The 13,021-nt window shown below is 40.6% G+C and overlaps 1 protein-coding gene across 6 annotated transcripts in view; it reads left to right on the top strand.

Moving 5' to 3' along the window:
• The window catches only part of KDM3A (lysine demethylase 3A), a 62,593-nt gene that overhangs the window by 7,348 nt on the left and 42,224 nt on the right, over positions 1-13,021 (top strand). For all 6 annotated transcript variants that reach the window (XR_003437708.1, XR_003437709.1, XM_027129120.1 and 3 more), the window contains exons 3-8: positions 1,179-1,334; positions 2,569-2,679; positions 5,633-5,735; positions 6,429-6,553; positions 7,185-7,257; positions 7,362-7,450. Coding sequence is in view for 4 of the 6 variants with exons in the window: in XM_027129120.1 (XP_026984921.1) it covers positions 1,179-1,334; positions 2,569-2,679; positions 5,633-5,735; positions 6,429-6,553; positions 7,185-7,257; positions 7,362-7,450 (657 nt within the window). In the remaining 2 variants the exon portion in view is untranslated. The remainder of the gene's footprint in view (positions 1-1,178; positions 1,335-2,568; positions 2,680-5,632; positions 5,736-6,428; positions 6,554-7,184; positions 7,258-7,361; positions 7,451-13,021) is intronic.

The raw sequence follows: 13,021 nt of genomic DNA, 5'->3' as shown, positions 1-13,021 counted from the left end.
TTTTTTTTTTTTTTGCGGTACGCGGGCCTCTCACTGCTGTGGCCTCTTCCGTTGTGGAGCACAGGCTCCGGACGCGCAGGCTCAGCGGCCATGGCTCACGGGCCTAGCCGCTCCGCGGCATGTGGGATCTTCCTGGACCGGGGCACGAACCTGTGTCCCCTACATCGGCAGGCGGACTCTCAACCACTGCCCCACCGGGGAAGCCCAAAATAGTGATTTTTACACTGAATATTGAGGGAGTTTATTGTATCTCAGTTAAAACGTAAGAAACATTTTAAAAGACTTAGAGTAAATGAAACGGTAGCGTACTCATAATGGGTTAAGGAAGCTAAGGTGTTTGGTACATTTATATGACTTTTAAGGTTTTGTGACTGATTCCTACTTATGGGTTACTGTCAGAGACCCACTTTTGGACTGAATTCTTTTTTTATGTTTTAAAATATCTACAAATTATAAGGGTTTTAACTTTAGGGCTAAAAGGTATTTTGCAGATCAGAAGCAGAAAACTTCAGTTACTTGGAAAATAGTATTTCAAAGGTAGTTTAATTTTCATGTAAGAAGTTAGAGGTAGTTTTGGAAAATTCTGGGGTCCTTTATCAATTACTTGTTTCTCTATGTAGCCAAGTTGTCTTGGATTTCAAACTCTGAGGTAAATTTCCCAGTTTATTCAACTCCAAGTGTTGAAAGCGCCTGGTGCCGAGTCCTACTGCTACCAGAGGGGTTCAGAAGCCAGTGGTGGATTGTGTTGACGGGCGGTCATCTTAAACTCACTGACAATGTCAACATAGAATCACAATGCCCTGCGAGCAGTACTTTGGGTTTCAGATTTCTGTCTTTGAATTCTCAAAGCTCTGATGTCTAATTAACATATGTAAAAACCTTCTACACGGGGGTTCTTTTTTGTGAAGGCTTCCCAGAGGTTACTTTGAGGGCAGAGACTGGTCTCCATATCCCTTGACTCTGCTTCCCAAAGTGGTTTGGGAGCCAAAGCTCGTTGGTTCTAACAGATCTGGTTAGTTTATTGTGGGTTTAGAAGGGAAGTAAGAGAGCAGGAGTTGGGGGCAGCGTATTCAGATACAAGACTCGAGTAGAATGGTGAGGGTATAATTCAACTTAGGCATTTTTCATGTTTATTTTTGTTAATCAAGTCTGCTTTCCTTCAATTTTGTTTGTCTTAGGTGTGTGTGGAGTTTGATGGGGAATCTTGGAGGAAGAGAAGATGGATAGACGTCTACAGCCTTCTAAGGAGAGCCTTTTTAGTGGAACATAACTTGGTTTTGGCTGAACGGAAGTCTCCTGAAGTTTGTGAGCGAATTGTTCAGTGGCCTGCGATAGTGAGTAAAACTCGGGCTTATTTGAACTCCTGAGAAGAGGGTATTTCACCCGTTACGAATGAAACAGGGAAAATCTATACGTAATGCCTATATTTGGTCCTCTGGAAAATAATAGTACAGAGATATGACAATGTAGAAGATTCAGAAGAACCCCCAGAACCTCCTGTCAGCCCTGCTAGGAGCCCTGCAACTCTGACCCTTGACTTTTCTTGGGCCTCAGTTTCTTCACTTGAAAAGTCGGGGGTGGAGGTCATGTGGGGAACGTCTAGTCTAGGTCAGTGGTTAGAAACCAGCAGATATATACAGACATACAGATCTTTTTGGTTTGACCCTCACAGTGTTTTAAGAAAATCTAAATTAGTTGTCTACATTTAAAAAATGTAGAGAATGTCCTTAAAAATCTAGAGTTCCAGTTTTTCTTGGAGAAGTGGCAAGATATGGCAGCACTGGAGCCTCATAGCAATTCCTTGTCGCAACAGTGGGCTGAAGCTGAAAAGTAGCTGTTGCCTGGCCTGGCCCCTGTAAGCGTTTCCACTTTGGGTCTCACGATCTTTAAGGTTCCCTCTGGCTCATATTTCTTTGGCTTTAAAGATCCTAGCAGTCAGTATATGACTGTGCCATTTCCACACCATAAGTCTGGTGCGGTTAAAGGAAAATAGTGATCAGGAGAGGACAGTTCAGGCTATTTGAGACATGAGCTGGGGCTTGAAGGAGGAAGGGGCAGATTGGATAGTTGAAAGGCTAAGAGGATGATTGAAAGGCTGACCAGCTTGTGAAGGGCCTGCATGCCCGTATGAGCAAAGTTAAGATTTTGCCCATGGGTGAGAAGAGCTGCTGGAGATTTTTGAGTGGTGTCAGGTTTTGTTTAAAGTTGTATTTTGCTCTTTGTATTTTTTCCCCATCTATTAAGAATTTGCTAAAAACATGGCCCTGTCTCCCCACAAAAATGTACATAAAGCAATATTTTGCATAAATTTGGGGGAAGCCATACATATGTGGCCCCAGACCTATATGTTAATGACTCTCAAATGTGTATCGCATTTAAGTTATTGATTCTGGGTAAAAATTACGTGCTCCTGTTGTGGTTGCATGAATAGTTATTATTGAGATACTGATAGTAAATAAACGACTGAATGGCTTTATCTCTCTTCACGTGTATGGAATATTGCCAGTCCCCGTTTTCAGAATTACGCCAGCAGCAGTTATGATGCCAAAGCATTTTCTTCTGTTTCAGATGTACAGACCTCTGCTGGACAAAGCTGGTTTGGGATCCATAACGTCTATTCGCTTTTTAGGAGATCAACAAAGAGTATTTCTTTCTAAAGACCTTTTAAAGCCTATACAGGTAAAACACGGAAACAATATTAAACCCTAAAAATAGAAAGACAGACTCCTTTAACATGAGAACTAACATATTGATGTTGATTGCTCTCATTCAGATATCTAACAGAGAAAAGGACCCATCTTATGAGCAGTTAAGTTGTCAGACATCATTGCTTAGTGTTAGCCGTTGGGTTGGTACTGTTTATTTGGGGTTGGAAGGACAAACGTACTACACAGTTGATGATGTGTGTGTATAGAAACACCTAGCCGATATGAAGATCGTTTCTAAGACTATCATTCATATATATACATATATCTGTGTGTGTATATATATATGTCAGTCCTGATTATTTAAGGATTCTGTATTTGGGAACTTGCTTACTTGCTAAAATATATTTGTAACCCCCCAGTCAGTACTTTGGTGTTTTCATGGTCATTCACAGACGTGTGCAGAGTGGTGAAGATTTTCAGTTGTCTGACACGTGTCAGAGCTTGAATAAGGTGACATTCTGCCTTCTTTCTTCCTCTCTTCTACTGTAAACAGTGTCCTTTTCAAGGTCTATTTAGTGCTGCATTTTTGTGCTTTTTCTCTTTGGTGATTTCACTCTTTAAAATGGCCCCAAGGGTAGTGCTGAAGTGCTCTCTAGTGTTCTAAGTGCAACGAGGCTGTGATGTGTCTTAGGGAGAAAATACATGTGTTAGATAAGCTTCATTCAGCCGTGAGGTATAGTGGCCATGGGTTCGAGGTTAGTATTGCAGCAATATATACTAAATAATGTGTTTTGCAACAGAAACACATAAAACAAGGTTGTGTATTGATTGGTTGACGACAGTATTGTGACCAGAGGCTTGAAGGAACCTAACCCCATCTTTCCCCTAGGAATGGTTCAGTATTCACTAATTCAGTGTTTGTGGTGACTTAACTGCCACAAACAGTGTAAGTCGTGTGTGTGTGTGTGTGTGTGTGTGTGTGTGTGTGCGTGTGTGTGTGTGTGTGTGTGTGTGTGTGTGTATGTGTTCATTCATAGTCTTTCCAATTAGCTTGCAGAACTCCCTCCTTTTTCTTCACAACATTTAGGCTCTTGGTTCTTGCTCCTGTGTGATTTTTTCCTTTATTGTAAAAATGTTGGGAGGGAGGGGAAGAACACACAGATTACTGCCACAGATCACTACCTTGGGAATAATGTTGGTCTTATGATAACATTGGTTTTTTTATGTTTTTTGTTTTTTGCGGTACGCGGGCCTCTCACTGTTGTGGCCTCTCCCGCTGCGGAGCACAGGCTCCGGACGTGCAGGCTCAGTGGCCATGGCTCACGGGCCCAGCCGCTCCACAGCATGTGGGATCTTCCCGGACCGGGGCACGAACCCGTGTCCCCTGCATCGGCAGGCGGACTCCCAACGACCGCACCACCAGGGAAGCCCTAACACTGGTTTTTTTATATGTCATTTGTGAAGCTTTGTCATCCCCTTTACCCACTTCTGTTTTGTGACCTGACTTGTTTCTATGGCCTGTAGGACAATTAAACCAGTTTATTTGCTGAAAGACAGTTTAGGACCAAGGGTCATTGCCATTGCTGGGCCTTGGCATTGACTTTTCTTTGCGCAAGTCTTACTTTTACTTCCATGTCCTCGAAGTGAGTGAAAACAAGATTCACACTCTGAACCCTATTTTATAATGTTTAGTAAATGGAAAAGAGGAAGATGCTTTTACTTAATTGCAGACACAAGTTATCTTCATATGTCAAATAGGCATCTTGATATTTTTCCTACATTAAAAGGCAGAATGACTGCTCTTAAGGACCAAGGAACATACAGCAGGGGCTGTGGATGTCTGCTTCACTGAGCAGTAGAGCAGTTTTTACTTCTTAGCATTGTTTTCAGGACAGTTCTGTTTTATATCTTTCATGTGTTTAACCTTTTCAGTTTTGTTTCTTGAGGTTGAAAAAGATCAGTAAGTTTTATTTATTTAAGAGCCCTTTGTGGCCCGCCCCACTGACGTGGTATTTTACCTTGTAGTAGGAATTGGAGAACACATTTAAATTTTTTGAAATTGCAGTAGCATGAAAAAAAAAAAAAACACATGGCCTGTTCTGGTTATTAATGTTGAGCTCTTATGAAACCCCTAGTTCAAGTCTAATGTTATTTGGCTTAAGAAATTTTTCCAGCATGGCCTCTCTAAAAGACTGTTCTTTCCAATGGGAGAAATGGATGAACTATTTTTGGCCACTGTGTACCCATTTCACATGCAGGAAAGCATGAAGGCCTGATATTGGAAGGGCTTCTGTGCTATGCAGTTTGGGTTTGGCAGGTTCCTCCTATTGACAGTCTGTATACATTTATCATAACTGAGTGTACACACAAAGCCAGAGCACTGTGGAATAGTGCCAGAAATAGAGCTGCCAAGAATTGAATGTTTCAAAGCTGGCTAGCTGAAGGCTTAACGCTATTCATTCGGATTTTGTCCTTCCTCCCCCCCACGCCCCCCTTCGTAAACAAGAATGCATTTGGAATTCTAGTTAGGGGAAATGAATCTGTGTGAAATGATGTTTGTTAAAAACAGCAATTTCAGTGGATTGACACTATGGATCTAAGTGATTTCTGTGTATGTGTCTTTTGCCCCTTGCATTTGGAGCTGTGATTTCCCTAATTTCCCTAGAGTTTGGGATACAGAGTATTTTTGACATGAACTGACTAGCTACTTTTGTTTGCTTATTATATTTAAAATTTGAGCCACTCTTAGTATTGTCTTGCTCTTAGCTTGGGGTGACTTCACTTCTGTCTGCCTTATATTTGTGATGGTTTGATGGTTTCCTACTACTTGACCAGTCTAATTCATTGGAGTGGCAATGGTTTGCTGCCATCAAATGGCTAATTGACACTACTTTAATCCCTGTGATTAAACTGATTGAAATATCCACTGGAATTTAAACAACTCTTCTTGTTACCTTAAAATGTAATGATTTTCCATCTTTCAGGATGTAAACAATCTTCGACTTTCACTTATCGATAATCAGAATGTCAGTAAAGAATTTCAAGCTTTGATTGTGAAACATTTGGATGAAAGCCATCTTTTACAAGGTAAGAAGCTATGTTTTAGCCCTTCTCACTCATTTGCTCATTAAAAATTCTAATTTGTTAGAAATTCTTTTGCTGCTTTTCCCATGCGACTAGATGAGTGGAGGACTTCATTCTGTAATGTATTCTAAAGCCTCTGAAATTTGGAGAGCTCAGGGATCATGTGAAGACTATAAAAGTGAAGTAGGTATTAAGCTCAGCTATATTTTGACATGGAATTTGATATGTTTGGAATTTCAGTCTTATAAAATTAATAAAGCATTAATTTGGTAAGCTTGATCTTGCCATTTACTGTTATTGATTTTCTTGGTCAGTTTCACAATTGTAAGTATTTTATCAGACTTAGCAGTTTTGCTGAGGTTCCTGAATTTGGATCCTCTAAAACTCTGCAGAGGAGAATGAGTTACGTCTCAATGTGTTATCTGGTACTACATGGTCTGATACAAATACTAGAAGAAATATATTGCAAGTCTGAGATAAATCAGTAGAAAAGTGAAGCTTAAAAATGGACAGTTTAAATTTTCTCCTAGCTTTGCTGAAATGTCTGTCTTCTTGCATTTATAGCAGTACCTTTTAATGTTTACTTTTTGTCTACTGCATTTTTAAAGACTTGGGAAAAGATTATCCTGGATAATGGTGCTGTTGGGAGATAATGCATATTGCTGTAAGGATTTTTTTTAATTTTTATTTTTTAAGGTGACAAAAACTTAGTTGGTTCAGAAGTAAAAATTTATAGCTTGGACCCATCTACTCAGTGGTTTTCTGCAACCATTGTAAATGGAAACCCAACATCAAAAACTCTTCAAGTCAACTGTGAGGAGGTAAGGATGATGATAATTGTGTGTAGGATAACTTGACAGGGAAAGATAATTATAAAAAGGAATTATAGTATCTTATAGGAGCTAAACACCTTTATTATTTTATATTAAAATATCAGAATAGAAAAAAACAATTATTTTAAAAAGCAATTATATGTAAGAAGCCCCTATTATTTGTTTTTTAAAATAAATTTTAATTAATTAATTAATTTATGGCTGCATTGGGTCTTCACTGCTGCGCACGGGCTTTCTCTAGTTGCGGCGAGCAGGGTCTACTCTTCGTTGTGGTGCGTGGGCTTCTCACTGCGGTGGCTTCTCTTGTTGTGGAGCATGGGCTCTAGGCACGTGGGCTTCAGTAGCTGTGGCATGCGGGCTCAGTAGTTGTGGCTCGTGGGCTCTAGAGCGCAGGCTCAGTAGTTGTGGCGCACGGGCTTAGTTGCTCCATGTCATGTGGGACCTTCCCGGACCAGGGCTCGAACCCGTGTCCCCTGCATTGGCAGGCGGATTCTTAACCACTGCGCCACCAGGGAAGTCCCAGAAGCCCCTACTGTTATGTTGATAGAGCTAATTTCTGGTGTGTTCCTGAGCATTTTAAAATTTCCTAGTATCTTTGTTTTATTTATTTGTTTTTAAGATTCCAGCACTGAAAATTGTCGATCCATCACTGATTCATGTTGAAGTTGTACATGATAACTTTGTGACATGTGGTAAGACACATTGTTTGATTAAAATCTTTGTTCTCCTTTCCCCTTTATCCTTCTCACATTAAGAGAGACAGGGATGCCAGCTTACCTGTTTTTAAATATTTTAGGTAATTCTACAAGAATTGGGGCTATAAAACGCAAATCTTCTGAGAATAATGGAAGCCTGGTTTCCAAACAAGCAAAATCTTGCTCTGAGGTAACTTGATTTATTTTTGTCACTTGTGTAAACCTTTCTCTAATTCTCACAGCGCATGGCCAGTTTGTCTAGTGGTAATAAAGCTGTCTGCTCTGCTCTTCTGTGCTGTTGTGTCTGCTCTTTGCTAGTCCCAGATCTTGGCCGTAATTTCTATACTCAAGCAGATGGAGATAATATAAGTTTCTGGTTCACTATTTTTGTCAAGAAAAAGTTTTTAGTTTTGATGTTTCCTGAAAATTGTCAATAGATTTGACAGTTTCACCATATGGAGGTATTTTTGAAGATCAATTGAGTTGTGTGTGTCAAATCAGAAGAATGCCTTGCATGAGAGGAGGGGAGGAAGCTTAGAATTCTGAGTAGATTTGGTGTTGAAATAGGACTCCCACCTCAATAATTGAGAGGTTTGATCGGTCATTTATGATTGGGTGAACAAACATACTCACATTTTGAAGGAAGTGGTTGGTTTGCCATTGCTAATTTCTGCCTAGAAAACTACAGGCTTCTGTGAATGGCACTGCTGAGTTCAAGTACTGGATTTAATTCTATCCTGAAATAGGATTTGGATCAAGAAACTTAAGGCTCTCAGCTTTTCCCTCTCCTCCCTGTTGTAGAGAAGCTGGCCTTCTTTAGCTCTTCAAGTCCTCATGCTTTCTCCAGCCTTAGGACTCACTGTTCTCCTTTCTCTTCTAATCCTAGCTTCACTCTAATTAACTCCCATTTATCTTTCTGATGTGATGTTGCTTCCTCCAGGAAGCCATACCTAACATCTCTACAATCATTGTAACCTATATCCCAGACTAGGTCAAATTCCCTAATTTATTATGCTTTGTAATTACTCGTACATGTCTTCAGGACATCACAGTGTACACAATGGGGCAATTTTATTCAGAATTCCCCAAAGATTAGGCTAGACAGACTAGCCTAATGAGGGGATGGGGGACTGGGGTAGACTTCTCAAGGGAGGGTATAAATGACAGGGTCATATTTTGAAATCTGGGGGGAAAAAAAGAAACTTAAGGCTTTTTCTTTTTTAATTGAGTTGAATCCTTAGGTCCTATTACAGTACAGATTACTTTTCTCACAACTTAGGTATCCAAATGCACTTGTGTTACATGGAAAGTTTACTGTGTTATAATTGTCAAAAACGCCTTTATGATGCTCTGCTCCAGGCTGGAGTTTAGAATTTTATTTTATTTTATTTATTTATTTTTAAAAATATTTATTTCTTTGGCTGCACTAGGTCTTAGTTACAGAATGCGGGATCTTTAGTTGTGGCTTGCGGGATCTAGTTCCCCGACCAGGGATCAAACCCGGGACCCCTGCATTGGGAGCGTGGAGTCTTAACCACTGGGCCACCAGGGAAGTCCCTGGAGTTTAGAATTTTAAAATTGATCAAGTGGATATTGTTAAGATTGTTGGCAGCATTGTAGAGGGAACTTTGGAGCCTGGGTGGGGGCAGGGCAAGGAGAGATGGCATGAGAATGGGTCAGGGTCAGTGAATGCATCTAAGGCCCTGGATCAGGGCAGGCTGGACTACAACATCAACTAGAACCAAAGCAAGCACGTGCTACACAAATACTAAAGAATCTGGGTGGCTAAGATGATTGGCTTTCCTGAGTCTTAAGCCTGTGTACAGGCCACAGGAACTTTGATACTTGATGAGAAACTTTGTAAACCAGGATGTCTGATACCTCTGTCTTCCTTCCAAATGTGCAGGCTTGACCTCAGGTGGTTCAGGAAAGAATGAAGAGGTAATTACGGAAATTAGCATTACTACCTTTTCATTTTGCCTTAAAGTTTACAAAGGGGAAGTAATGTAGTAAGGACTGTAAATTGAGGATGTCAGGCAAGTGATTATTGCCTCTTAGAGGCAGACTCACAGGGGATACTGTCAAGTAATCCATGGTATTAGAAGCTGAAAGAGAAACAGAGCAGAATGGTAACCTGTCAGGTTTTGTTCTGGATAAATTGTTAACAGTCTTGCGTAGAGGTAATAAAGGGCAGTTTGGAGAAGTTGACTGCATGTTGCCTGCCATGGAGAAGGCATCACTGTAGACATTCGGTAAGATGAAAAGGAGAGCCACATGATGTTATGTTGAGGTGGGGACCAGACCCGAGGAAATGGCATCCTGATGGATCATGGAGAAATCAACCTGGGGTACAAGCAGGACTGGGGTCAGTGGGGACCTCCTGTTGGGGACGGTGCCAGTTCTTCAAAGTGTCACGTTTATCCGTGATGTGATAGGCAATTGAGCAAGTAAACGTATAACCTTGAAGGAGGCGCCTGTAAAATATGGTAACATATACGTTTGTAAGTGGTCCTGTCTTCCTGACTCACGCTCTTGAAGGGCAGGGAGCTTGTGTCTTTGCTCTCTGTCAGCATACTGTCCAGCTCAGTAGGTTTGTGTGCTACTGATTACTGGACACAGTAGAAGCTGTTTTTCCAAAAAGCCTGAACTTTGGTTGGGAGACAAGTTCCTCAACATATTTGAGCCTTAACTTCAGCATCTAAAATGTGGAAATAAATTCGATGTTTAAAAAAATGTCTGTTTCAGCTCTTAAGAACTATCCTAGTCATCTTCACATTCTAAAGGAATTTGGAGATGGTAAATTTTTACCTGAGTATTGACGTTTTAGAAATTATTATTAATTTTTTAATTATAAAAGTTATTCTCCTTTTATATTGCACTTGTTTTCAAAATAAAGATTCTTACATTTTAAAAAAAGTTATTCTCATTTAAAGATATGTAGGAAACCCAGAAAAGCATAGTAAAGAAAAGAAACATCACTCATAATCATACTTTTCAGAGACTCACTATTCGCATTTTGGAATACCTGTCTTCCTCCTGTTTTTTTTCTTTTTCTTTTTCCTGTATATTCGTGGAGGTTTTTTTTTTTTTTTTTGTAAACTAAAAGCCACACTCTTGTGTAGCTTCCTTTACAGTATATTGTGAATATTTTTCCATATCCTGGGTGATCCTTGCAATCAGGCAAGTTTTTGGAAACACTGGCCTAGCCTAGATTTCAGGGGAGATGGAGAGGTAAAGGAAGAAATGGGGAAAGAAAGAGAGTTCATGTACATGTGTGAGTGAAAGGTGAGTACAGTAACACACTTGGTGCACGTCTCACTGTGTCTGCACTTTCCAGATGTGTTGGACTGGCAAAGAGTTTGGTGCTCTTTGGATGACAGGAGTTGAGGTTGAGGTTGAGAACACTCTTGATTGCTGGGGTGAATACTTTTGGATAAGGTAAACCTGTTTGCCAGTGACATCTGGCTCCTTGAAGGTCTTCTCTGCCTAGCAGACTATTCCTCAGAGTTAGGACGTTGCCTGGTTAATTGAGAGAGTCTGCTAAGGAGTGTGAGCCAGCAGTGTCCTTTTTGGAATATCATTATACGCTCAATTATATTATCTCCGTCTGCTGGCAGGGAAGAACTATTGCCATGACTGGTATAGAAGACCTTCAGGGAAAACTCTTCAGGTAAGAAGAAACTTTGACCCTTGTCAAGTCAGAGGCCAATGCAGTGGTGTGCACGTGGAGATGGGTTTTGGAATCGGAGCCCTATCCCTGTTGAGCTAAACCTCAGTAAAGTTGTAGAGTGATATACTTCATCTTCTTAGAGGAAAAGCATCCAGGTTATGGTAATTCTAACACATGGTGACTGCACCGAGAAACTTTTCAGGATAGATTTCTGCTCTGAGACAGCTAATCTGTGTGCCAGGCACTGTGGTACAGCACAGCCCTGTACAGTATGCTTCATTACTCTCCTTTTTTCTCATTACTGTCATTCATTACTCCTCATTATGATGGAGGAAACTGAAGCTTAGAGAGGTTAAATAATGTGCTAGGAAGTGTCAGAGACTGGATTCCAACCAGGGTCTAACACCAAAACCCAGTGCTCTTAGCCACCGTGCTGTCGTTGCCACTCCTCTACGAAACCTTTCCTCGATATGGTGAGGCACCATTGTAAAAACAGCAGAGTCCTCCTCCCTTCCCTCTATTCCTCCATCCTGCTTTCCAACAAATATTTATTGAACACTTAATATGTGCTAGACATTGGTGAGCATTACTGCCTGGTTCTTGAGGTATCTCACAAGACTTAGTTGTAGCTCTTTGAAATATTAAGTGCTAAGAGCATTTATTCATTCATGCATTCCACCAGTCTTTTTTATTGAGCATCTGCTATGTGCCTGGCTTTAAAAGGTATAACAGTGGATACAAGAGCAGGGTCTGTGTCCATAGGGGTTTACTTTCCATTGTGAGGAGACTGACAGTAAAAAGAAGTAACTTAAGGTATTTTCACAGTGTGGTAGTACAGTGAAAGATAGAAACGTGGCAATCTAATAAAGCGTAAGGCAGTGGCTTGTGGGACACTGCTTTGGAAAGAGCGATCAGAGATACTGAGGTGACAGTTGAGCAGATTTGAGGGTGAAGGATGGAACCAGCCAACCACATGAAAACTGCCCAGACAGGGGGGATAGAAGTACAAAGGGGCAGGCAAGAAAGAGCTTAGAACATTGAAGACCAGAAAGGAAGCTGGTATGGTTGGAGCACTGTAAACAAATGGAGTGAGATGAAGGGCAGGGTTGGCAGAGACCAGACCGTGTAGAATTCTTGGAGGCAGTGGAGTGCCACCATCTGATTGATTTATGTTTTATAAAGATTGCTCTGTGGTAGAATAAATTTCAGATAGGAGGCAAAAGTTTTAGGCAGAAATGGAAGGGAATCAGGCCAGTTAGTATACACATAGTAGTCTAGGGGAAAGATGGTGGTAATGGTGGCCCGGAAAGAAATTTATAGATTCCAGAAACATTTTGGAAATAGAGGCAAGATTTCCTGGTTCATTGATCGGATATGGGAAATGACTTGGAGGGTTTTTTGGCTCGAGCAGTTCAATGGATAAAATGAATAAAAACATCTGATTTCCTCATTTTAAGGATTAGGAAGCTGAGGCCCAGAGAGGTAAAGTTGGCTAGCCCACGGATGTCCTTGTAATAGCCAAAGCCTCCCCCAAAAAATCCTTCTGGGGAACACTAGGCTGCTAATATTTAACCAAAACTGAGCTAACCTAGTGTAATATATGATCAGATGATTTAGCATTGATACCTTGAAATAGTTGGAAGCAATGCCGAAACTGTAATAGTGATTAAGAAAATTCTTATTTTTCAGATATTCGTATTTAGCATATACTAGACAGTATTTTCAAGGCTGTCAGAGTAAATGTCTGCGAAAAAGACTCATGAGTAGACTACATAGTCTGTATAGAGAATTGTGAGGTTTTAAAAATTTACTCAGGGAGGTTCTGCATCAAATTTTAGAAGTTAGTAACTAGAAGATGAAACTTTGAAGATTTTGCAAGTTTAGATTTGGTAAGGCGAATGTAAAGGTCATTGTGGTGTGAAAGAGACGCAATTGAAAAGGACAACGTGACTTTAAATCTAAGCACATAATGAAGAGGCTGGTGAAGGTGGTCAGTGGGTTTCACCTGGTTAAGCCACAGACTGTTTAGTTGTCTGGAGTTGAGTTTAATCTCTTCCTTCTCTTTCCATGGTGGGAACGTATAAACTGGAT

The sequence above is a fragment of the Aethalodelphis obliquidens genome, unplaced genomic scaffold (genome assembly GCF_003676395.1).
Source record: "Aethalodelphis obliquidens isolate GAN/ISIS:26980383/991018 unplaced genomic scaffold, ASM367639v1 scaffold35, whole genome shotgun sequence".
Taxonomy (NCBI): Eukaryota; Metazoa; Chordata; class Mammalia; order Artiodactyla; family Delphinidae; genus Aethalodelphis; species Aethalodelphis obliquidens.
Note: the sequence above shows the minus strand (reverse complement) of the source record. Positions and strands in the feature narration are given on the sequence as shown.